General features: G+C 24.6%; 5 protein-coding genes across 10 annotated transcripts in view; 3 read left to right on the top strand and 2 right to left on the bottom strand.

The window, feature by feature from the left end:
• LOC122721106 (protein madd-4) overlaps nt 1–2,384 on the top strand; it is a 188,293-nt gene extending 185,909 nt beyond the window's left edge. For all 3 annotated transcript variants that reach the window (XM_043948388.1, XM_043948389.1, XM_043948387.1), the window contains 4 exons: nt 9–91; nt 167–553; nt 665–818; nt 913–2,384. In XM_043948388.1, coding sequence (XP_043804323.1) covers nt 9–91; nt 167–553; nt 665–818; nt 913–1,013 — 725 coding nt within the window. In that variant the 3' untranslated portion in view covers nt 1,014–2,384. The remainder of the gene's footprint in view (nt 1–8; nt 92–166; nt 554–664; nt 819–912) is intronic.
• Nucleotides 2,385–2,410: 26 nt separating this feature from the next.
• On the bottom strand, nt 2,411–5,648 carry LOC122721105 (hydroxylysine kinase). Of its 3 annotated transcripts, XM_043948386.1 has the most exons (3): nt 4,636–4,692; nt 4,144–4,454; nt 2,411–3,927 (listed from the first exon to the last, which is right to left on the bottom strand). In XM_043948386.1, exons 2-3 carry the CDS (start codon nt 4,445–4,447, stop codon nt 3,365–3,367), a joined length of 867 nt encoding a protein of 288 aa, XP_043804321.1. In that variant the 5' UTR covers nt 4,448–4,454; nt 4,636–4,692; the 3' UTR covers nt 2,411–3,364. The 3 variants fall into 3 exon arrangements, with proteins under 3 accessions (XP_043804321.1, XP_043804320.1, XP_043804319.1); XM_043948385.1 differs by lacking the exon at nt 4,636–4,692 and adding an exon at nt 5,593–5,648 and having other exon boundaries at nt 2,411–4,454; XM_043948384.1 differs by having other exon boundaries at nt 2,411–4,454.
• Nucleotides 5,649–6,034: 386 nt separating this feature from the next.
• LOC122721108 (DNA mismatch repair protein Msh2) lies at nt 6,035–16,866 on the top strand. Its single transcript, XM_043948393.1, has 15 exons — nt 6,035–6,084; nt 6,175–6,224; nt 13,024–13,147; nt 13,230–13,486; nt 13,569–13,736; nt 13,848–14,036; nt 14,109–14,503; nt 14,573–14,784; nt 14,911–15,228; nt 15,340–15,561; nt 15,642–15,874; nt 15,935–16,026; nt 16,091–16,313; nt 16,387–16,479; nt 16,566–16,866. The coding sequence occupies exons 1-15, from the start codon at nt 6,051–6,053 to the stop codon at nt 16,719–16,721; spliced, it is 2,766 nt and encodes a 921-aa protein (XP_043804328.1). The 5' UTR covers nt 6,035–6,050; the 3' UTR covers nt 16,722–16,866.
• LOC122721107 (GATA zinc finger domain-containing protein 14-like) lies at nt 6,356–11,315 on the bottom strand. 2 transcript variants are annotated; one of them, XM_043948392.1, is made up of 3 exons: nt 11,219–11,315; nt 9,127–11,019; nt 6,356–8,751 (listed from the first exon to the last, which is right to left on the bottom strand). In XM_043948392.1, the coding sequence occupies exons 2-3, from the start codon at nt 11,010–11,012 to the stop codon at nt 6,588–6,590; spliced, it is 4,050 nt and encodes a 1,349-aa protein (XP_043804327.1). In that variant the 5' UTR covers nt 11,013–11,019; nt 11,219–11,315; the 3' UTR covers nt 6,356–6,587. The 2 variants fall into 2 exon arrangements, with proteins under 2 accessions (XP_043804327.1, XP_043804326.1); XM_043948391.1 differs by having other exon boundaries at nt 6,356–11,019.
• A 5,129-nt stretch (nt 16,867–21,995) lies between the features above and the next one.
• LOC122721111 lies at nt 21,996–24,823 on the top strand. The gene is made up of 6 exons (XM_043948408.1): nt 21,996–22,184; nt 22,441–23,259; nt 23,345–23,708; nt 23,785–24,088; nt 24,189–24,494; nt 24,593–24,823. The coding sequence occupies exons 1-5, from the start codon at nt 22,057–22,059 to the stop codon at nt 24,278–24,280; spliced, it is 1,707 nt and encodes a 568-aa protein (XP_043804343.1). The 5' UTR covers nt 21,996–22,056; the 3' UTR covers nt 24,281–24,494; nt 24,593–24,823.
• The last annotated feature ends 18 nt before the right edge of the window (nt 24,824–24,841 follow it).

Below are 24,841 nucleotides of genomic sequence, written 5' to 3'. Positions count from 1 at the left end.
AAATCTAGATACTACGGAAGATCTAGTTTTCGAATGGATAACGACAGATTGGTCAAAGTGTTCCCAAACATGTGGAGGAAGTGGATTTCAAGTAATTTAAAAAATAATTTTAATCAAAAAATAAATAACTGTAAAATATTAAATTTCAATATCTCTTTGTACCAAGATGCGAGGAGCCCAGTGTACAGTTCGTGCAGCAAAACCGATTGGGAACACAACTCGTACACCACCACGAACAGTTATAGGAGCGACATTGTGTGAAGATGCTGGACATTCGGTACCTCAAAAAGTCAGACCTTGTGGATTTGGTAAATGTCCTCAATGGCACACAACCGAATGGACTTTGTGTGAAACATCCAGATGTTTTAATTGGAAAACTGCAATGCAAAGACGTGACGTAACTTGTCGCTTGATTGAGGATATAGAAAATGGACAACAAAATATTACATTACTTGATCCTAATAAATGTGATGACACTATAAGGCCTCTTCAAAGGCAAGAATGTTATAATGACGCCTGCAAGGGTGTTTGGAGAGTTGGAGAATGGTCAGAAGTATGAATCATTATATCATTAAAATCTTTGTTGTTTGATTTTTTTTTTTTTTTTTAGCTAAATATGAATATAAAATTTTTAAAAAACAATTATTTGACTGTTTATTCGTAGTGTACAGCATCATGCGAAGAAGACGGTATCAAATATAGAATTTTACAATGTGTTTGGTATGGTACCAAAAAACCAGCTGGTAATGCGTGCAGAGATATTCCACGACCTCCGGTCATGAAGACATGTAGAGGTCCACCATGTCCTCAAACACCTGGTAATATATAACTATATTTAAAATTTTAAATTGAGCTATGAATGTAATTGAAATTTTATAATAATAAATTTAAATATGATTGCTATTTTTTCAGATGAATGCAAAGATCATTCACAACTCTGTAGCAGAGTGAAAACAATGAATATGTGCAGGGTGCCTCTTTATCAGAAGCAATGCTGCCAATCATGTCATTAGACCCAAATAATCGATAGCAATTATTGATATCGAAAAGAAATGTTCTAGATAAAAATTGATAATGAGAGGTGCGCGCGAGAAGAATGTCACAATGGAGACAACAAGACAAAGATTATCTTCGCGAACGTTTACTAAAACGTTTCGTGTAATTTATTGTTGCTTGCTTGTTGAAAGAATGTAAGAATAAAAGATTACATATGAATCTACGAACATATGCAGCTACAAAATATGTAAGAAATATTGAAGAAATAGTATCGACCAAATTACTTCCGCTGGTGATTGTTCCATCCTTTTTCCATACCCTTAAAGTCTGAACGTCAAATTGCACCTGTTAAAAATCTAATTCCTAATTGTATACTAAATCTATAATTTGCGGACATGTATCATGTGTAGTTGGACACGATTCTTAATTGCGCACGCTCAATTCTCTAAGAAGAACTAGAAAATCTTGGCATTCATCAAAATTAATATTAAAAAATTATATTGTTGAAATTAAATAAAAAAAGAAATATTATAAAATAATCATATTCCTGAAAGGAACTAGTGCGACGTTTTTTATCGTGAATAATACGTCGTCAAAATTAGTCTAACGTTGGTTTTACGAAAGACGAGCTTTATAAGCTGTTCAAATTTTAGATAAAATGTTACATATGGGTAGGAGGGGTGAACGGAACACTAATCTTAATCGCACTAAAAGATAGCACAAAAATTGATTCTTCGAAACTTTATTTTTTTACATGTATTTCTTGAATGACACACGATCAATCGGTTCACGAAAATGCGCGCGGTTCTCGTCATCATCATTTTTATCGAAGACTGAAAAATGCTATATATTTCTTCTGTATAAGTTCATAAAATTCACCATTCCCATCGGGCGTTAGCGAGAATCGAGGAATTCATTTTCATTATTTAATCCAAAGAATCTTTACACACATTCCGCTGTACCCTTCCAGATAAAGAGGTGTATTACACGCATCTTGTTATGTTTTTATTGGATTATATTTATTATAACGTTATATCTATTTAGGTTCGATGATACACGATATAAATTATTAAATGAAAAATATTAAGTTGATGAATAATGAAATATAAAAGTTACTAACAATATAAGTTAAACAATTTAATATTATGCGCCTATAAGCGCCTCCTGAGGCGTACGTAAGCCAATAGATTCTAAGCAATAAAATATATAGGTATTGTAATATACTATTTTGTTAATAACCTCTGGCGAAAATTCGTTAACATGACGTTCCATTATTATACAAAAATGGCTCAAAAAATTTTATTTATGTACTTCTGATCATATGATTAAAATTTTTGTTTTTTTTTTTATATTTTAAATTATTTTAAATTACATTAACTACAATAATTTAATTTTTGTAATATTTTTAATTTCTTTTATTTATTATATATATATAAATTTTTGATGAAAATATTATCTAATTTCTTAATTATAATATATATAATATTTCATGTAACTCTATTAACTCTATTTTTTTATTCTGATATTGTGAACAAATTTTCGCTATCAACGAATTTGCCTCAACACAGCTAGACAGTTTGCCAAAACGAACTGATATTAATGAAATGAAAAAAAGATATAAATAAATTAGTATATTATTAAAATTGAAATAAAAAAAATTATATATTTGGGTGTGTGTATAATGTATAATATATATAATATATATTATATATTATATATAATATATATTATATATTATATATAATATATATATATATATGTATATTACAAGTTGCGTAAGTAATAAAAACACACGCGAATGATTTCATCTTAAACGCAGGTATAAATCTATTATGCAAGATCGAAATATATTGTCTTACAGTACATTTATAAATAAATTCTGTACGATATATTATATTATTACCGATATATTTCGATATATTTCATTTAATTTATCGAGTTGGAGTTAACAGTAATTACTATTTCACTCAAGTAATCATAAGAAATATGTTTCTTTAAAATCTTTTAGCAATAATACATAATTTCCCATGAATTGATTTTTATTAATACCTGCATTTTTGTATATACCACCATCTAATTATGTAAAATGATTCCATATTATTATACAAAGAGCATTATTATTCATTATATCTATGTAAATATGTAACTGCCTAAATACGAATAAAACCAGAGGATATATCGCTGCACATTATCTTAATTTATTTCTTAAATTCAATTTAGTTAAAATATAAATTTATGTATTTATTGCTTCTGTTGATAACAGATTTCAAATAATATAATAATTGATTGGAACATTGAGACTGAATTATACAATACTGAATGTACAATAAATTATACAGCATATGAAAAATTGAATAAATAAAAAAATTTAGTTTATCAATCCCCAATTTCGAAGAACATCATCTTGAGCAAGAGGCCAAAGCTTCTTTAATAACGACCATCCTTTTTGTGTAGTAAGCAAATATTCATTTTGTGGATCATGAAGATAGGAATAAGCACCCATAATCAAACTTTGACAAATTCTTGCACAAACACTAATTTTCAAAATTTTCTTCTCAAGATCTGTCAGCTTTCTAATATCCTGATAACCTTCGATTACATATTTACCCATCGCTATATCACCAGTCTGTAAAATCATATAGCATAGCGCGATAGCTAATTCAAAGATTAAGCATGTTCGATGTGCATCACCAAAATCGATGACTGCAAATATTTCTTTGCCATTCGAGTTTATCACTAGATTTTGTTCATTTAAATCTCCATGTATCATGCCTTGTTCTAACTGTGAAGTGATTTGAAGCACGTCCTTTTCGAAAGCTATTATTACCTCATGCGCTAACTCTCTTTCAAATACATTTTTTATAGCATAGATAAATTGGTGTAATTGTGGTACGGAATTTAACATCCATAGTGTTTTGTGATGATTATAAGCTGGATGGGAAAAAGTCATTAGAATATTATCAAGTCGGGCTATAAAATTGCCTATATTTCGTAGCAAATCTCCAGTAATTGGTACACGGTGTAACAATTCACCAGATCGATAAATCAACAATCTGATAGCATAACTTTCAGAATATTCATTATTCATTTTAACTAGAGTGTAATACAATCCATGTATATTTTTTACAGGCAAAGGACAATTAATACCTTGCTGATGCAAAAATATTAACATTTCAGTTTGTGCTTCAATCACGTGTGTTTTCTGCGAATCCAAAGAATTAACGATCTTCAAAACATAGCCATATTTACTTATGATCGTTATATGAGGATTCATATGAGTTTCTTCACAAATTACATGATAATTTCTGTCATCATATGCATTTAATTCAGATATACTTAAAGTTTTCAAACCATAAAGTTCTTCTAAAAGTTGTAAAACTTTTTGTTTGTTGCCAGGTGGACGAATCCGTTGACCCGGTATTAACATATTATCTTTGTTCTTCATATCCATTTTATTTCTAAAAATTTTTTAAAATAAAATATATGTATTAAAATTCTTAAATTTTATCAATTAATTACAAAATAAAAGATAAATTTAAAATAAAAATATTACAAATTTTTTATAAAATAATTTCGAAATTATAAACAATAATAAATTTTAAATTTTGTATTATTAATTTTAAAACACAAATTACTTACCTATTTTAAAAAAAATTTTTCTTAATACGTCTTTTCTTAATTAATCTATTAAGTTACAAATATAAATTTGAAAAAAAAAATAATTACAATTTTATTTTTTATATATAAATATAAAATTATTATTTAGAATATAGAATTATTATAAAAATATTAATTTCAAATAAAAAAAATTCAAAAATACTGTAAATTCACGATATGTTCACGAATGAAGCAGTTCAGAAAATGAATTGTAGGACAAGATACGCAATATACAGTTGACTCTCAATTAATTCTACGATAGGGCACGAATGCACGATGATTGATATTTATTGCTCGTTGTTACTCGTGATTTAATACAAACGCTTAAAGTATCTTTAATAATATACATATTCTGATACTAAGACAATAAGCAATCTCTTATCACAATGATAAGAATAATAATTATTCATTATCATTCTTGTCCCACATATTAATAACATGTCAAATAAAACTTTAATAAATTCTATATTTTCAATTTTTAAAAAATTAAATTATAAGCCAATACAATTTTTAATCATAATTAATATTCAATAAAATTATTTGATTTATGTTAATTTATATTTGTTTTTTCAAACTAGATATATATTATAATTCTTTATTGATGAAAATAATTTTCAATAATCATAATTCAATAATTTTCAATAAATTTCATTCAAAATAGTTTCGAAAAAAATTTGAATTTGAAATATCCGCTCTATACTTTTCGAGATATTAATTTTATTTATTATAATTATAATTATAATTATGTACATATTATATTATGTACATATATATGTACATTATATGTACATATGTATATATATATATATGTTATATATATATATATATATATATATATATATATTAATTCAATAATTACTCTCGATTCAAAAATATAAATTTAAGAATAAAAAAAGAATCCTACATTTTAATTAATAATTCATGTAATGAATATCTTACCATATAGTTTCTACATTATAAAAATAAATTAAAAGTATATTACTTTTAAATTTAAATAATTACTTTTAAAAATAAAAATTAAAATATTACATATTATAAGTAAAAATGTACAAAAGAAACTGAACGATTTTTCTATTAAAACATATTGCATTAACTATTTAATATTAAAGAAAGCATATATAGAAACGTAAATCTACATTTATAACCAATAAAATTGGACAATAATATTTTGTGAAATATAACTGTAGTATGCAATCTATGCATTATTATTTCGTGGTATAATTATGCGGGAATACATTGAATGAATATTTGATATATATATAGTATTTTGAAAAGATAATTTTTGAAATATTTTTGTAAAATTGTACAATACATTGTAAAATTGTACAATTTTATAATTATTTAGGATTATTTTTTACTTAACGTATAAATATTAGTACTTTTTCTTATATAAAATCATGGCTGTCCAACCAAATCAACAATTTAATATGGGTCAGTAAAATATAATATAATTTTAGAAATTAAGTTTTTATTTTATATATTTAGATTTTGTTAAATAATTTTATGTAATATTGATTCCAGACACATCAAGTCAACAAAGTTTTGTTAGGTTTTTTAAAAGTTTACCAGAAGTAAGTAAATATGATTAATTGTATATATATTATTGTTGATTTTTTTTATTATGATCTTTTTTATATTTATGATTATGTAATATTTAGTATAAAGAATAAAAAATAAAAATTAAAAAATATAAATTCATTTATTTAAATAACAATTAAAATATATAATAACTATATAATAATAGAATTTTATAATACTACATTAAAATCCTAAATATATTAAAATATATTAAATTAGTACCACATATTAAATATTAAACAATCTCAATGATCTTGATAAAGATCTGATAAATTTTATTTAAAATCTATATTGTGAAAAATATATTACTTATAAATAGATATCTATTTTAAAAATTTGTTTTTAAAAATTTATATTTATCCAAAAATATTTCTAGCCTTTTCTTTAGCTTTGTCTATTGTAGTTGCTATTTTATGACTAATTCTTGACCAAATGGATGATGAATGAGGTGCTTCAGTAGTAATATTTGTGTCTAATGGTTCTACAGATAATAATGGTGGCATTAGTTCAGTTGTTGTTAATATTTCTGGTTTTTCTCTAATATCCCATGGATCTGTATTGCTTATAGATGCTAATGTAGCACTAGGATTTATTGTCACTTCTGAATATATATCATCGCTATGTGTTGGATCATATTGCCCACCTCCATAAACTTCTAAGATTCTTGGCTGTAATTTAGGTTCTTTAAAAATTCCAGCATCTGCCTGTAAATTTCCTTTTATTTGTTCATTAGATATAAATTTATTTTCATTTTGAACATAATCATTTCTTAAAGATTTATCTTTTTGTTTAGATATATAATTTTGAGATTGCCAATCTGATTGTTGATGTGAATTATCCATTATGTATTTATTTTGTGGTTCTTTATTTAAATTTTGTTCTAAATTAAAAAATTGTGATTGCATTGATTGTTGCAAATTTTCTTTATCTTTTTGTTCTGTTTGTTGTACAAATTGTCTTTGGTCACTTGGATGATATGTATAATGCCATTGTAAACCTACAGTTGCATCATTTGATTTGTGTAACCAATTTACTTGGTCTACATTACTTCCTTCAATATCATATAAATTACTTCCACTATGTTGATTTAAATTTTTAGACAAATCTATATTTTCATTTTCTTCTTGATTTGTTGTTGTATTTTGATTTCCTTTATTATCATCAGCTTCTACATCCATGTTTGGAGGTAATTCATAAATATGTGATGCATCAATATTTCCATTATTGTGATTCATAATATCTTCATCATTGATATTATGTACATTATGATGTGATCCATATCTTGAATATCTTGATCTTGGTTTGGGTTTATCTGCAGGTTTTGGAAAATGTGAATCATTTCCCAAATATTCTGGTATAATACTTATTTGCAGAGATGAATCTTTTTCTGATTCTTGATTAAATTCAAGTTTATCAGTACTTTGTTTAGTAAAATCATCAATCTGCTCTGTAAAATCCAAATTAGTATTATTTGGTTTCCATGGTTGATAAGTTTGTTGTGATATTTGCTCAAATTCAAATTTCCCAGAAGTTTGTTGAATAAGATCTTCAGATCCATTTTTTTGAGTAAGATGAACTAACTGTTGATCTGCATTACTTGATTCCCATGGTTGATGTGTTTGTTGTAAATCTTGACCAAATTCAAATTTGTCAGAGATTTGTTGAGTAAGATTCTCAGATTCACTTGTTTGCTCAATAAGATCATCAAATTTTTTATTGGCATTATTTTGTTTCCATGGTTGATATATTTGTTGTGAATCTTGACCAAATTCAAGTTTTCCAGATATTTGTTCAGTAAGATTCTCAGATCCATCTTTTTGCTGCGTAAGATGAGTTAATTGTTGATCAGCATTATTTGTTTTCCAAGATTGATAAGATTGTTGTAATTTTTGATCAAGATTTTTAGAGACATATTGACTAAGATCATCAAAATTACCTATTTGTTGAGTATAATCTTCTTTATTATTATTATTATCACTATTTTGTTTCCAAGATTGATAGGATTGTTGTGAATCTTTACCAAATTCAAGCTTTCCAGAAGTTTGTTGTGTAAAATCATCAATTTCACTTGATTGTTGGAAAAAATCATTTAATTGTTGATTAGCATTATTGGATTTTCCAGATTGTTGCGAATCTTTATCAAATTTAATCTTTCCAAAAGTTTGTTGTGTAAGATCATCAGATCCACTTATTTGCCAATCAAAATTATTTAATTGTTGATTAACATTACTAGGTTTCCAAGATTGATAAGATTGTTGTGAATCTTGATCAAATTCAATCTTTCCAGAAATTTGTTGAGTAAAATCCTCAGATCCACTTGTTTGCTGATTAAAATCATTAAATTGTTGATTGGCATTATTTGGTTTCCATAATTGAGATATTTGTTGTGAATCTTGACCAAATTCAAGTTTTCCAGATATTTGTTCAGTAAGATTCTCAGATCCATCTTTTTGCTGGGTAAGATGAGTTAATTGTTGATCAGCATTATTTGTTTTCCAAGATTGATAAGATTGTTGTAATTTTTGATCAAGATTTTTAGAGACATATTGACTAAGATCACCAAAATTACCTATTTGCTGAGTATAATCTTCTTTATTATTATTATTATCACTATTTTGTTTCCAAGATTGATAAGATTGTTGTGAATCTTTACCAAATTCAAGCTTTCCAGAAGTTTGTTGAGTAAAATCCTCAGATCCATTTGTTTGCTGATTAAAATCATTAAATTGTTGATTGGCATTATTTGGTTTCCATAATTGAGATATTTGTTGTGAATCTTGACCAAATTCAAACTTTCCAGAAGTTTGTTGAATGATGTCATCAGTTTCAGTTGTTTGCTGGGTAAAATCATTTAATTGTTGATTTGATTTCCATGGTTGATAAGATTGTTGTAATTCTTGGTTTAAATCATTATTTCTTGAGTTCTGTTGTGTAAAATCATCATTTTGTGTATCAGTTTGTTGATTAAAATCATCTATAACATGTTTATTTACTATTTGTTGCACTTCATCTTCTTTGTTATGCATTACATTGCGCTTATATTTTTTTAAATATTGTGAACTGCCATGTGAATGTTGTGAATTATATGCACAATCTATAGTATCTCCTATTTCACTTAAATCACTTGCACTAGTCATTAATTTTTGTGACATTATGTTTCTATCACTATTGAAATCATTTTCTCTAAATTGATTTAAATTACTATCATATCGTATATCTTGATTTAAATTATATTTGTTGTTATATTGATCATTATTGTATTGAAAATGTTCTTTGTTGTTATGTAAAATATCTGTAGAATATAGAGGAATAGATGCTTGTTTTGTATGACCAGAACTCCAGTGTTCTTTATAATGAGATACTTGTTTTGGTATATTTGAATGAATTATGCTGCTTTGACTCTGCGCATTATTTCTTAAATTGTCGACTAACATTTGATTCTGAACAAATCTTGATTGATGTGCATCTAAAATATCTGTTTGTTGTAAATTATCTGTATGTTGTAAATTATCTGTATGTTGTAAATTATCTGTATGTTGTAAAATTGATCCACTAAATTTATTTCTATTGTAATTATTATTTCCAATATTGACTGTACTAGTATATCCTGATGTAGGATTAATAAGTTGATTAATTGGTTGAAGCTTCTTTACATATCCTTCATGTTTTTCATACATACTGTAACTATTTTCACCATAAGTATTTTGGTAAGGATTCCTGTAAGGTAAATGTTCATTTGTTATGTCTGAAGATTGTTGTTCTTCATTATGATGTGTTCTTGAACTTCTATAGTTATATTGATCTCTATAATTATCACTATTTTTATTATAAATATTATCAGTAGGCAAGTCATGAATATTAAAATGTGTTTGTCCAATATTAGTGGATCCTGTGGTTTGTGTAGAAATTTGATCAAATCCTTTTCCAATTTCTTTATGAAATTTTTCTATCTTTGTTTGTACATCTTGCATTCCATTTTTAGTAAAATCAGGAATAGGCATTCCATCAGATGAACTGTAATTAGAAGTATAATTTCTTTTATAATAACGAATTTTTTTAGCTCCTGATACATATTGACCTTTTTCTTCAAATACACGACCATGTCCTCCATCAGTTTTATATGAATCTATTGTACTCCAATTTCCAGACTGCATATTAATATGATAAGGTTCTTGTGAAATTTGTGTATTTAGATTAGATATATCTTGTTGATTAATCTGTGAATTTTTACTATATTCTCCAAGATTTTCAAGTCTTTCATTTTGAACATTAGTTTTTCTATGTGATGATTCAACATGTGGTTGATTCTTTATTGTATTATATTTATTTTGCTGTATAATTGATTCTGAATTACTCATTTGATTATAAGTATGTTGATTAACTATGTCTTCTGTATTGGATATATGTTTGTTATTATTTTGATTAAAATTTGATATTTTCTCACCAACAGGATACCATGTATCATAAGAAGAATAATTTTTCTTATAATATCTTACTGTCTTAGGACCTTCGACATATTGGCCTCGTTCTTCATGTACTTTTCCATGTCCATTATCTACATTATAGTCTTTATGTTCAGACCATGTTCCAGGTTTTGAATAATCAAGACTTTGTAAATATGAAGCAGTTTGTGATAAATCAGCATGTTTTTGAAAACTTCCAGAAGTTTGATATTGTGTCAGATAAGAAGTACAAGATTCTATGCATCCACTTGGTGCACATAATGTATGTGTTATTAATAAAAATAAAATGGCAATATTTTGTATTACCATGTTAATCATTTGATCTCTGTAAATATTAAATAAAAAGTTTAATTATTTTTTAAAAACTAAATAAAAACTACATAATCTAAAAAACTACATAAATCAATTTTGAAATTATCATAAGATATATTTCATATTCTACATTTTATTTGTCAAAAAAAAAAATAATTACAATTGAAATATTATATTAAAATTAAATAAAATAAAATTAAAAGTTTAATTACCGTATGGTAAAAGATCAAAATTCACTTAATTCAGAGCTTAGAATTGATGATCTCACTCAATGACAGTATGTATTGATATACTACATGCAAGTTGGAGCAATTCCATTTATGTTAGTTCCCCCTTCTTCATCATATCTTTGAAAACATTCTCTTTCATTCTTATGATGATAATATTTTCTGTGCATTTATTCCAGTTCATATATATTCTTATCTCTTTTAATAATTCACAAACTATTAATATCTTTAAACTGAAAAATATTTGTAATTTAATTTTGTAATATTATTTGTAATATATTATTATTAAAAAATCTATTTAATTAAATAATTTAATTAAATATTATTAAAAACATTTAATTATTTATATATTATGTACATTTAAATTAAACATTTAATATAATTTTTTTTAATATTTTAATTATGATTTATTATATTTATTATATTAATAATTTATAAGATATAAAAAAATTTATAAGATAAATAAATATTTCATGAAATAAATTCTTAGAATTATTAAGAAAAAAATTATTATATATGAAACATATGTATGTAATATATTATTTTTTTACATTTTTCTTGTAAATGTGTAAAAATAACTTTTCTATTTCTTAGTAATAATTATATAGATAATTTCCAGAAATTGTTTTGTTAATTTGATGTGTCATCAATGATATCATTCTCGTATAATATTCTTGTTATAATAGATTAATTTATTGTTATTTCACAATAGCTATAAATATAATTTCAGGTAATTAAAGATAATCATTCAAATGATCATTGAACACATCAATAAATCTAATGCACATATATCTTTTATTCTAAAAAAAAATATTTTTAAATGAAAAAACATTGTTTAATAGAATTATATTTCAATTTATTTTATATTTATTATTATTTTTATTTTATATTTATTATATATATAATATAATATTATATTAATATAAATAATATAATATATTATTATATATTTTATATATATATTCATGTAAAAATATATATAATAAAATATTATTTAAGCAATTAAATTATAATAAATTAAAATAATTCATGATGTTTTTAATGCCTTACATGTGATATTGATCTTTTTGGAATAAACTGTGATATTTTTTATGACACAAAAAATGAATAATATTTGCAAGATAATATTATTATTGGAATTTTTGCATTTTTTTCTTTTAATAAATTATTTTTTAATTGTAATTATATTAATATATTTTTATATAATTGATATATAATTTAATAAGTATTAAATTAATTTATAATTCTTACTACTCTTCAAATATTTTTAATTTCAAATATTAAAATATATCAAAAAATAAATAAATTTAATTGTATTTAATTATCTTTTTTATCATATTAGATGATTTTAAATTGATATATTTTTCCATAATATAACAAATTTCCTTGAACTCATACATATAACATTAATAATAATCCATGACTTTTTGACCCTAGATAGACATTGACCTACAGATATTCTTCATAAAGTCTTTCTTGAAAACAAGTATAATCATAATTAAATATAATAATTATAATTTGGAAATAATTATACTTTTTGTATTAAATTTTTAAATAATTTGTAAAAAATTATTTTTAAATTTTTTCTTTTAAATTAATGAAAATATTAAAATTTTTTTACTTATGTAGAAATAACATTACTTTTAATACTAAAATATCATTTAATTATGTATACATATAATAATATAATATAAAATTTTAATATTTATAAGTTTAAAAATATATATTATTTATAAAAAAAATACATAATTACAAAACACATATATAATTTAATAATAATATGATTTCAGAAACTGAATACCACAGTACGTTTTTTTAATAGGTCAGATTATTATACATTACATGGTAATGATGCATTATTTGCTGCACAAGAAATTTTTAAAACTACATCCGTTTGTAAAATTATAGGTGCAGGTAAGAATTTTAATTTAAAATTTTAATATTTATAATTTAATAAAAATATAATAAGTTTTTAAAATTTTAATATTTAAAACAGATCCATATAAAACTGAAGGAGTTATTCTTAACAAAAATCATTTTGAATCTTTTATACGTGATCTATTATTAGTAAAACAATACAGAGTAGAAGTTTATATTAATCAAGGAACTGCAAAAAATCAAAATTGGATATTAGAATATAAAGGATCTCCTGGTAATTTAACACAGTTTGAGGATATATTGTTTGGCAATAATGATATTGCTGTTAGTGTTCGTGTTATAGCAGTGAAATTAGGAATGGAAGGAAAATTTAGAGTGAGTAATTATAAAACACATTATGATAAAAAAAATTTTTGCTAAAAAATTTTTATTTTACTATATTTTACAATATTTTTAGATTGTAGGTTTAAGCTGTGTAGATACTACAGCAACTTTATTTTCTGTTTGTGAATTTCAAGACAATGAATCATTTTCTAATTTGGAATCATTGATTGTTACGCTTGCTCCTAAAGAATGTTTATTAATTCAAGGCGAAGGCAGCTATGAATTTCAAACTTTAAAACAAGTAAACAAGATAAATAAAAATATTTTTTTTATACAGAATAATTAATTTAAAAATTTTATTGATATAATCATGACATTTATTTCTTTCTTTCATCTTCTTTTTCTTACTTAGTTAATAGAAAGAAATAATGTGATGATTACTACAAGAAAAAAAAATGAATTCTCTAGTGAATCAGTTATACAAGATTTAAATACTTTAATAAGATTCAAGAAAGGTCAACAACAAAATGTACAATCTTTACCTGAAGTTAATTTAACTTTTGCTATGTCAGCTACTTCTGCTCTTATTAAATATTTAGATGTAAGTATTGCATACTGATAAAAAAAATATTGTTCTTCAATTTAATTTTATACTTATATGTTTTTTCATTAGTTAACATCAGATGAAGGAAATTTAAATCAATTTAGTATAGATCAAATAAAGCAATCACGTTATTTAAAGTTAGATTCAGCTGCTATAAAAGCACTTAATATTGAACCACGTATTGATACTTCTTCTGTTTTAAATGGAAATGCACCTACAAGTATTTTGAATCTCTTAGATAAATGTAGAACTCCACAAGGACATAGACTCCTTGCACAATGGATTAGACAACCTTTAAAAGATTTATCACTTATAAAAGAAAGACATGATATTGTTGAAGCATTAGTGAATGATAATGAATTACGATCTAATCTTAATGAAGATCATTTAAGACGCATACCAGATTTACAAGTACTTGCAAAAAAATTGGCTAGAAAAAAAGCAACTTTACAGGATTGCTATAAGTAAATAAATTATATATTTTTTAATATTTTTATATATAATTAATAATTTATTAATCGTTTTTATTTCAGGATTTATGCATGTATATCACATTTACCTATATTATTAGAACAATTTCTTAAAATAAATATAATAGCTTTAAAAACAATGTTTACTGATCCTTTAAGTGAATTTATTAAAGATATGAATAAATTTCAACAAATGGTTGAACAAACAATTGATTTAGATTCTGCTGAAAAAGGAGATTTTTTAGTACGACCTGAATTTGATGATGAATTAAAGGGTACTCATAAAATCTTTTAAATGAATATATATTATATATATATATATATATATATATTTATGTATATTATGTATTAAATTTTTTTTACATTAATTTATATTTACTAATTATATCCATTAATATTAGAATTAAAATGTACTATGGATGAAATAGAAATAAAATTGCAAGCACAATTGAATAAAGTTGCTGATGATCTTTCAATCGAAGCTGGAAAAATATTAAAACTAGAATCAAATCAACAATTTGGATATTATTTCCGTGTAACATTGAAGGAAGAAAAGGTATTAAGAAATAAAAAACAATATATTATTTTAGATTCTAATAAAAGTGGTGTACGATTTCGAAGTAATAAATTAAATGATTTAAATGATGAATATATTGCTATTAGAGATAAATATATAATGGAACAAAAAAAGGTTGTTGCGGAAATAATTGAAATTGCAGGTTTGTATAAATACATAAAATATTTAAATATTTAATATTATTATTAAAATATTAAGTAAAGAAGCAATATAATTATAGCATTTTTATTATTATATTATAAAAATTATATAGCTGGTTATAGTAATACAATAAAAGCTATTGGAAATGTATTAGCATCACTTGATGTACTTACTGCTTTTGCTTCTGCTGCTATATGTGCTAATAAACCATATGTGCGTCCTGAAATGCTCCCTAGTGAAGAAGGAGAATTTAATCTTATTCAAGTTCGACATCCATGTTTAGAAGTTCAAGAAGGAGTAGATTATATAGCTAATAATATCAATTTTAAAAGAGGTAATATTTTTATAAATATAAAATATAATAATTATTTTTATAATAAATTATATTAGAGAAGAAAAAAATTAAAATTATAGGAGAATGTCATTTTTGTATCATTACCGGTCCAAATATGGGAGGTAAAAGCACATATATAAGATCTGCTGGTGTCAGTGCTCTCATGGCACATATTGGAAGTTTTGTTCCTTGTGATCAAGCAAGAATATCATTATTAGACTGTATATTAGCTCGTGTAGGAGCTGATGATTGTCAATTGAAAGGACTTTCTACATTTATGATGGAAATGATAGAAACTGCTGCTATATTAAAGGTAAATTAATAATATTTATAGCATAAAATAATAATTAAAAAATATTTTATACAATTTCAGACAGCAACATGCAATTCATTGGTATTAATTGATGAATTAGGCAGAGGAACTTCTACTTATGAAGGTTGCGGTATAGCATGGTCAATCGCCGAGTAAGATTTAAAACATCTTTTGAATTTATTAAATTTCTTATATATTTAATATAATTTTTTATAGATATTTAGCAAAAGAAATTAAATGTTATTGTCTTTTTGCAACACATTTTCATGAAATAACTAAATTAGAAGAAGAAATATCTACTGTTAAAAATCAACACGTTACAGCTCTTGTAGATGATAATAAATTAACTTTACTATATAAAATAAAACCAGGAATATGTGATCAAAGTTTTGGCATACATGTTGCTAAAATGGCTAATTTCCCACAAGATGTTATTGAGGTAAAATTTTTCTGAATTCACTTCAAATTTAAATTTTACTATAATAAAATTAAAAAATTAATTTTTTTTTTAGTTTGCTAAGCGTAAACAAGCAGAACTTGAAGATTATCAAGACTCACTTTTTGAGGGATCTGATAATCCACAGAAAAAAAAAAAGATCATCCAAGTAATAATATTAATTAATTAAAATTTCATTAAAAAAATATAAAAAATGTTTAATATTTATAATATAATTAATTTGTAATATTACAGGAAGCCGAAATTCTTATTGCAGAATTTAATGATAAATGCAAAAATTTAGATCTATCATTATCTGACACAGAGTTAAAGGATAAGATTTTAACATTTAAAGAAGAAGTTTTATCTTACGAAAATCCCTATATACAAACGCTTCTTACAGCTTCATAACTTAAAATAAGAAAAAATATTCAATAAAAGTAATAAATATTAGTTGTAATCAGTATTATTGCAAGAATAATTTAAAATATATTTTTCTATACTTATTATTTTTTAAAGTTGTCTTATTTTTTGTAATACTGAACATTTCTTTACAGTTTTCTGGAATCTATTCTGGAAGATTTAGAAATATCCATACAGATTATCTAACTTTGTATCTTGTTTTTAAGAATAAAATGTTTAAAATTTTCTTTTTATTCAAATCTCTATCATCGGTAATATCACATCTTATATGTATATAAGGCTATTATAAAATACATTATATTTTACAAAATTATCCTAAAGATATTATAAAAAAAATATATCTTATTTTTTTTATCTTAAAAAATAAAATACATTGTAGTCTAGGAAGAATAACGATGAATTGAGAATATCTCATATGTGTTTATGCGCTAAAAGTAAATATAAGAAGAGCAAATAGTAAAAAAGAAGAGATAAGATAAAAATTATAAAATTAACATCATCTTTAAAATATACTGCCATAGATGAAACTCAAATACAGACAAGAAGAATAAATAGTAATTGATCATCATCATTTCTCGAATTTAAAATTTTTCAAACCATTTAAAAGATGTTGTTTGCCAATTTTTATCTTATTTCTATTTTTCTATTACTTGCTCTTTTTCTATATTTATTCTAAAAAATTTATATGTTGAAAAACAGTGCACATGTAATTAAATTTTATTGTTTCCTTTAATCTATTAATTAAAAATTTAACGAAGTTTTTAAATTCAATTTTCATATTATATATATATTTCAAATCTCTATTATACAAATCTTATATGTATAAATTTTTTTCGCAAGAAATATATATATATATATATATATATTCTAAAATCGTAAGAATTTACATATTTTATATTTTTATAATATATACACTTTATAATATTTATATTATAGTAAAATTTTAAAATATATGCAAAATAAGTATTGCTACGGATTTACATATTATGAATACAATTCCGAATATATTATGCAAATTCAATTTGACTTTATACTTGAATGGAACAAAAATTTCAGACAGTAGTGGACCATAAAGTAAATAATAAAGTAAAATCTTAAAATTAAAAGAATTTAAAAATGATCAAAATATTAGTTCCTGAAAATTTAATAAATTAAAAAGGAAAATATATAAAAGATAAGTATATTAAATTCTATAAAATTTTTGCATGCTATTTCCTTTAAGATTATACTTTCATAATACAAAATCATAAAATCGAAAATTTCTGTCAATGGCAGAACATTTTGAGTTATGAAAATCTTGGAAAAAAATTTCATATATTACATTTTTTTACGATTATGTTACAAAATAATAAGTTTAGATAAAAATTTTATTGCTTGAAATTTCGACTATTACGAAAATATAATACCTAAAAATATAATATGTAAAGTTTTTTCTGAAATTCAAAGAAGAAATTAAAAGAAATTAAAAGAAATTAAAATGGATAGCCAGTCATTATTTTTTATCAATTTTGTGTTTTTGATTAGAAGAATATAATTTTAGAGGAGGTATTTCTCGGAGAAATTTTTCGTAAAATTAAAATTTCTAAGATTCTGGTCTAATTTCGACTTTTCATTAAGAGATATATGTGAAGATGATACTTGATACGTGATATTTGAAAATTTTTGTAAAATTTGATTTTTCAAAGATTCTAGTTAAAATTTTTGATTTTTTACTAGAAGAATATGATATATAAAGAAGTGGCACTAGAAATTGATATTATTTTTAACAAGCTCTACTTGCTCCATCCAAGATGATCCTTATATATCTCAATTTTTTCTATCTAAACGATGGTATTAATTTATACTAGCGACATAATAGAATTTGACTCTGAGATATCAGGATCAATGGATGATGATGAGAATTATCACATGCAACATCATAAATGACAGAGAACATATTTTGATTCTACGAGCAAACATAACAACATGGTATATGATATTTAAAACGCAAATCAGGTATAAACGTATCGTATAATGAATTTTTGCTTCATGTAATAAAGATTTTGTGGAATATGATATATGTTATCATAATTACATTGCATAACATAATCCATTGGTATAGAATAATGATATTAGAAAAATTGTAAAAATAAATAGAGACAATTAATTGTCTCTCTTATAAAAATTATTAATTTATAATAATATATAATTGTGATTCATTTGCAATTATTAATCTGTGATCCATGGACAATCGGAATGCTACAGAATACTGACATTATCACACATGCAAGTAAGTGGCTCATATTTTTTACTATCTATTATATTTTTAATTCTTTCAATTTTCTTTAAAGAACAAGCAAGATTTTAACTTTTCATTATTTTTATAGATTTTATTTGATATATTTTTATATATTATATGTTTATATATTTTTTTTTCAGATTTATTTTCATCTGCCATTTCTTCAACAAGATATTATAGAAATTTTAATTGTTACAAAAAAATATAGTTAATTAACCGAGGAACATCTCTTTCATCCTATCGATATATAGTAAAAAAATAATCAAGATATATTCGATATTTTAATAAAAGATAATAAAGAAGTAACAATGTAAAAGGTAAGTAAAATACCATATTCACTAAACTAACCTAGAATTAAGTAAACTGTTGAAGAAAAACAAAAAAAAAAAAAATATATAGGTATTGAAAATAGAGTATTTAAATGGTCAATATGTGTAAAGGTAAGTACAACAGGTAAGTAACAATTCTGCGTGATACCTTCAATAAGATTATATCTTTCTAATATAAAATTGCAAAATACAATCGAAAATTTCTGCCAATGGCACAAAATTATGAATTGGGGAAATCTTGGAAAAATTATTCATGCCATCTTCTTTATGATTATATTCTCCTGTTGCAAAATCGAAAAATTTGGCACATGGTTTTGCTGAAATTTCGACTGTGTATTAGGAGAATATAAAACATAAAGAGCTAACACGAGAAATTATTCCAAGAATTCTAAGATTCAAAATTTTAGGATAGCCAGCCAGGATTTTTGTACAAATTTGCAATTTCTGATTAGCAGAATATAATTCTCGAGAAGGACACGCAGAATTTTTTAAAAAATAAAATTAATTATAAAATTATTGAATAAACACTTTCATTTAATAATAAAATTTTTAGTAAATTTCCGACTTTTCATTAGGAGAATATGATACGCAAAAAGGTGGCACTAAAAATTTTTCGACAGAGACCGAATTCTTAAAGTTTCTCGCCCAAAATTCCGACTTTTCATTAGGAGAATATGATACGCAAGGAGGTGGCACTAAAAATTTTTCGACAGAGACCGAATTCTTAAAGTTTCTCGCCCAAAATTCCGACTTTTCATTAGGAGAATATGATACGCAAAGAGGTGGCACTAAAAATTTTTCGACAGAGACCGAATTCTTAAAGTTTCTCGCCCAAATTTCCGACTTTTCATTAGGAGAATATGATACGCAAGGAGGTGGCACTAAAAATTTTTCGACAGAGACCGAATTCTTAAAGTTTCTCGCCCAAATTTCCGACTTTTCATTAGGAGAATATGATACGCAAGGAGGTGGCACTAAAAATTTTTCGACAGAGACCGAATTCTTAAAGTTTCTCGCCCAAATTTCCGACTTTTCATTAGGAGAATATGATACGCAAGGAGGTGGCACTAAAAATTTTTCGACAGAGACCGAATTCTTAAAGTTTCTCGCCCAAATTTCCGACTTTTCATTAGGAGAATATGATACGCAAGGAGGTGGCACTAAAAATTTTTCGACAGAGACCGAATTCTTAAAGTTTCTCGCCCAAATTTCCGACTTTTCATTAGGAGAATATGATACGCAAGGAGGTGGCACTAAAAATTTTTCGACAGAGACCGAATTCTTAAAGTTTCTCGCCCAAATTTCCGACTTTTCATTAGGAGAATATGATACGCAAGGAGGTGGCACTAAAAATTTTTCTACAGAGATCGAATTCTTAAAGTTTCTCGCCCAAATTTCCGACTTTTCATTAGGAGAATATGATACGCAAGGAGGTGGCACTAAAAATTTTTCGACAGAGATCGAATTCTTAAAGTTTCTCGCCCAAATTTTCTACTTTTCATTAGGAGAATATGATACGCAAAGAGGTGACACTAAAAATTTTTCGACAGAGGCTGAATTCTTAAAGTTTTTTAAAATTTTTAAAGTTTTTCGTATAAATTTTGGAGTTTTTAACAGGAGAATCCTGTGTATATAGTTGTGGCATTAAAAAATTATGTATTTAGTCATATATTTAATTTTTTTTTTAAGTTTTTTAAGTTTACGTAAGTTTATTATTTATTTTTATATCGTATTTATATTTTTTTTTTCTTTTCCAAATTTTTTTTTTTTTTTTTTTTTTAACGTGGGGGAAATCCTCATAGGACACCCCGGCCCTCTGGGGAGTTAGGCCGGGGTAGTGTCGGACTTTTACCGACTAAAACCCCCACGGTGGCCTTTCAACGCCTCTGGGGAGTACCGCGAAGTCTTATCGAACTTCGGTGCTCCCCGCGGCTTTTCTCTGTGAGGTTCATTTTCGAAGGATGTTGGATGTTATTAACACCCTTCGTCAATTCGTTAGGCGACGCCGGGGCCACACCGGCGCCGCCATTATCTATGACCGTCTTTTGTGTCGACACGGGCCCCCCACCCGCGCCGACGACGGTTTCTTGTACTTCAGTGACACAACTTTGGGATACCGATAGAGGTCATGAGTATTGTAACGCGACATTGTAGATACTGATTTTTTAATTTATATCTTATTTCTATCGTTCTTTCACTATTTTTCTTTATCTATATATGTTTTACAATTTTTATGTATTCAAGATATCTGAATAACTTCGTCGTTTTTTTGTTTTATTTGTTTAATCTCTTTTATTAAAATTTTAACAGAATATATTATATTTAAAAAAATTTTTATATATCATATATAATTAAATATATTAGACATTTTATATATGTTCATATTTTATTAAATTTTTATGTCATGTATATATAATATATAATTTTATTATATATTATTATTATTATTATATTTTTGTTTATAATATATATATATATAAATAAATAATATATATATTTATGTATATAATTTTTATAATCATCGCTCTAAATCGTTTAATAATTTTATTGAAGTACCATCTGTCGATAACATATTGATTCACTATTTTCATTAAGTGTAACCTTGAACTTGACTAACGTATTCACTTTCTGGGGAGTGTCTGCCGTCTTGTATTAGTAACTATTAATTGTATCTTTTACTTGTGCAATTATTTTATATTAATTTTTATTAATAATTATGGATCCTTCAATTTTCCCTGACGAAATTTGGATAAAAATTTTATTATATTGTGATGTACCTGATATTATTGCTATCGGTAGTACATGCAAACATTTAAGAAAAACTTCAGATACTGATTATTTGTGGTAAGTTTAAAAATTTATATTAAAAGAACAGTGAAATTCATTTAACTTACATAAAAAGTAAATAAAAATATATATTATTAGAAACAAAGTTACTTGGATATAAATAATATTTTTATAAATTATTCAATTATTAAATAAAATTTCCTAAATTTTTTCATCAATAAAAATTGTTAATGCTTTCATTAAAATATATATAATTTTAAAAATATATATTTTCAAAATGAACCTTTTAAAATATTCATTTATGTTTTTTCAGGAAAATAAAATGGTTACAATTGATTTCAAAAGTACACTTTAGATTTCCAGATATAAAATGCTTACAACTACTTAATGTTAATTTTAAAGCAATGTGTTATAGATTATATATGGTAATTACATTAGGAGAAACTGTTCATTTTCCAAAATGTCGTCATTGCAGTGGTTATACATGTCAAAGAAATTGTGTTGAAGGTTCTAATGCAAAAGTGGTAATTGAAATTGGAAATAAATATACATGGGTAATTGCACCACATTTTGAATTAAGAAGACATTTTTCAATGTTTGGTGTACCTAAATATAATAATGAAACATATTTAGAACAAACACAAAATATTCCAAGTAGTAGTACTCATCCAAAATGTGATGGCAAATCATTGACTAAAAAATTAAAATTATTGAAATTAACTGAATTAGCAACTGCTAAAATTCCAAGACCTAGTGGCCCATTTTGTGTTTTTTGTAATTCTGTAAAATTATATAGAGAAAAAAAGAGATTAATTACTCATCAAAATGATCCAACATATTATGCAAGGCCAAATCCAATTTATGAGAAACTTATAAATGGATATTGTACTGATACCGTTGAAGTACTTGGAATTCCAAATGTTGATCTTGTTAGTCCAGCAGAAGCATTATTAAGTGAAGGAACATTTCCTGTTCTTAAAACATTTGTTGGTCATTTATTTCATCAGATGAGATTAACTTCAACATTAAGAAAACCTAATGCAGTACTCATGTTTTGTGAACCTTTAGCTATGCATCCAATGCTTAGAAAACAATTGTTACATTATTTATTTCAAGAAGTTAAAATATCAAGGTAAGATAAAAATATTATGTTGCAATAAAATATATTTTTAAAATATATAATTAAATATTATATTTTTAAAAAATATAATTTCTAGAGTATGTCTGGTTCCTAAACCTTTAGCAGCATGTGCAATGCTGGATGTGGAAACTTGTGTAGTAGTTGATAGTGGTGCTTTAAGTACAACAGTAGCTGTTGTAATTGGTGGACGTGTTATACCACAACGTTGGAGATTATTACCTGTTGGTGGTTGGCACGTAGCTTATCATTTAAAACAAGCTATGCATTGGTATCTAAAGGGATGTTATCATATTCCTATATCATATTTGGACACATTGCCTATTAAGGAAAGATGTAGATTAAGTTATAATATTAAAAATGAAGAAAAAAGAGTAGGACAAAAAACTGGGGAATGTATTAAAGTTAGAGTTCGAAGCTATGCTGATAATAAGCAATTTTTGGTTAGTAAATATATATACATACAATCATAAAATTTTTACAAAATTTAAAATTACAAGATTTATTTATATTTTTTAGAGAGTTTCTCTAGGTTCAGAATTGTATATTGCTCCTGAAATGATGTATATCAATCTTGGTTTACCACAAGTAATAAAAGATATAACATCTGGTTTATCAGAAGAAGTATTACATGATTGTCTTTCACATATATTACTTACTGGAGGAAACACACATCTTTCAGGTTTTGGATTAAGATTAACTAAAGATTTACGAGAATTATTACCAGAATACAGCAAAATATTAGAAGTAAGAAGTTGTCCTGGTACTCATAGTTGGAATGTTGCAATGGGTTCTACATATGTGCCTTTAACTGTACATCCTGGTAATTATATAATATTAAGTGTCATTAAAAAATTACATAACAATATAATAATATATATAATATATATATATATATATATATAATTAACTTATAATTTTAGACAAAACACCACCAGAATATATAGAAGGTAATCCATTTTGGCTATCAAGAGAAGAATATGTTTTATTTGGATGTGAATCATTGGAACAGTAAATTGTAATAAGTGATTTTTTATAAAATCAAACTTATACCTCACTTATTATATAAATGCAAAATCTTTGCATATGTAAAACTAATGAAAAAGTAAAGGAAAAACCATCATGAAGAAAATTTTACAATGAATTGCCTTTAAATTAGATGCAAAATATAACCACAGATAATTGGAGGAATATTCCAAGATTAAGTGCTTCGACCAAACTAAATATTGGTTAGTATTAAAAATTATTTTCAATAGGAATTTTATATATATATTCAATAAATTGCATAAACTTTGAAATCACACTATTAAAGTATATTATGTTGTAGATATTTTCAAAGTCCTACAAAGATGCAGAAGATATAAACTTTATTAATGTATATCTAATGAATACTTGCATAGACGTACGTTTTCGCATTTATAATGCCATATTTAAGTCCATTAAACATTTTTTTTCTATTACATCATCTACAATCTACATTTTACACAATCTCAATTTTACACAAACTTTTTAAAACAATTAGATATTAATATATACAATTTCTCTCTCTCTCTCTCTCTCTCTCTCTCTCTCTCTC

The sequence above is a fragment of the Apis laboriosa genome, unplaced genomic scaffold (genome assembly GCF_014066325.1).
Source record: "Apis laboriosa isolate Shangri-la unplaced genomic scaffold, ASM1406632v1 scaffold14409_cov159, whole genome shotgun sequence".
NCBI classification, from domain to species: domain Eukaryota; kingdom Metazoa; phylum Arthropoda; class Insecta; order Hymenoptera; family Apidae; genus Apis; species Apis laboriosa.
The sequence above is the reverse complement of the archived record's forward strand: the minus strand, read 5'-3'. Positions and strand labels throughout refer to the sequence as shown.

Bases quoted from the DNA above. Each gene is read 5' to 3' on its own strand.
- LOC122721111 (XM_043948408.1), top strand. From the start codon at position 22,057: ATGGATCCTTCAATTTTCCCTGACGAAATTTGGATAAAAATTTTATTA. The intron at 23,709-23,784 runs GTTAGTAAATAT...TATATTTTTTAG, and splicing joins CTGATAATAAGCAATTTTTG to AGAGTTTCTCTAGGTTCAGA. The intron at 24,089-24,188 runs GTAATTATATAA...TTATAATTTTAG, and splicing joins GCCTTTAACTGTACATCCTG to ACAAAACACCACCAGAATAT.
- LOC122721108 (XM_043948393.1), top strand. From the start codon at position 6,051: ATGGCTGTCCAACCAAATCAACAATTTAATATGG. The intron at 13,487-13,568 runs GTGAGTAATTAT...CAATATTTTTAG, and splicing joins GAATGGAAGGAAAATTTAGA to ATTGTAGGTTTAAGCTGTGT. The intron at 15,562-15,641 runs GTAATATTTTTA...TTAAAATTATAG, and splicing joins TAATATCAATTTTAAAAGAG to GAGAATGTCATTTTTGTATC.
- LOC122721107 (XM_043948391.1), bottom strand. From the start codon at position 11,012: ATGATTAACATGGTAATACAAAATATTGCCATTTTATTTTTATTAATA.
- LOC122721105 (XM_043948385.1), bottom strand. From the start codon at position 4,447: ATGGATATGAAGAACAAAGATAATATGTTAATACCGGGTCAACGGATT.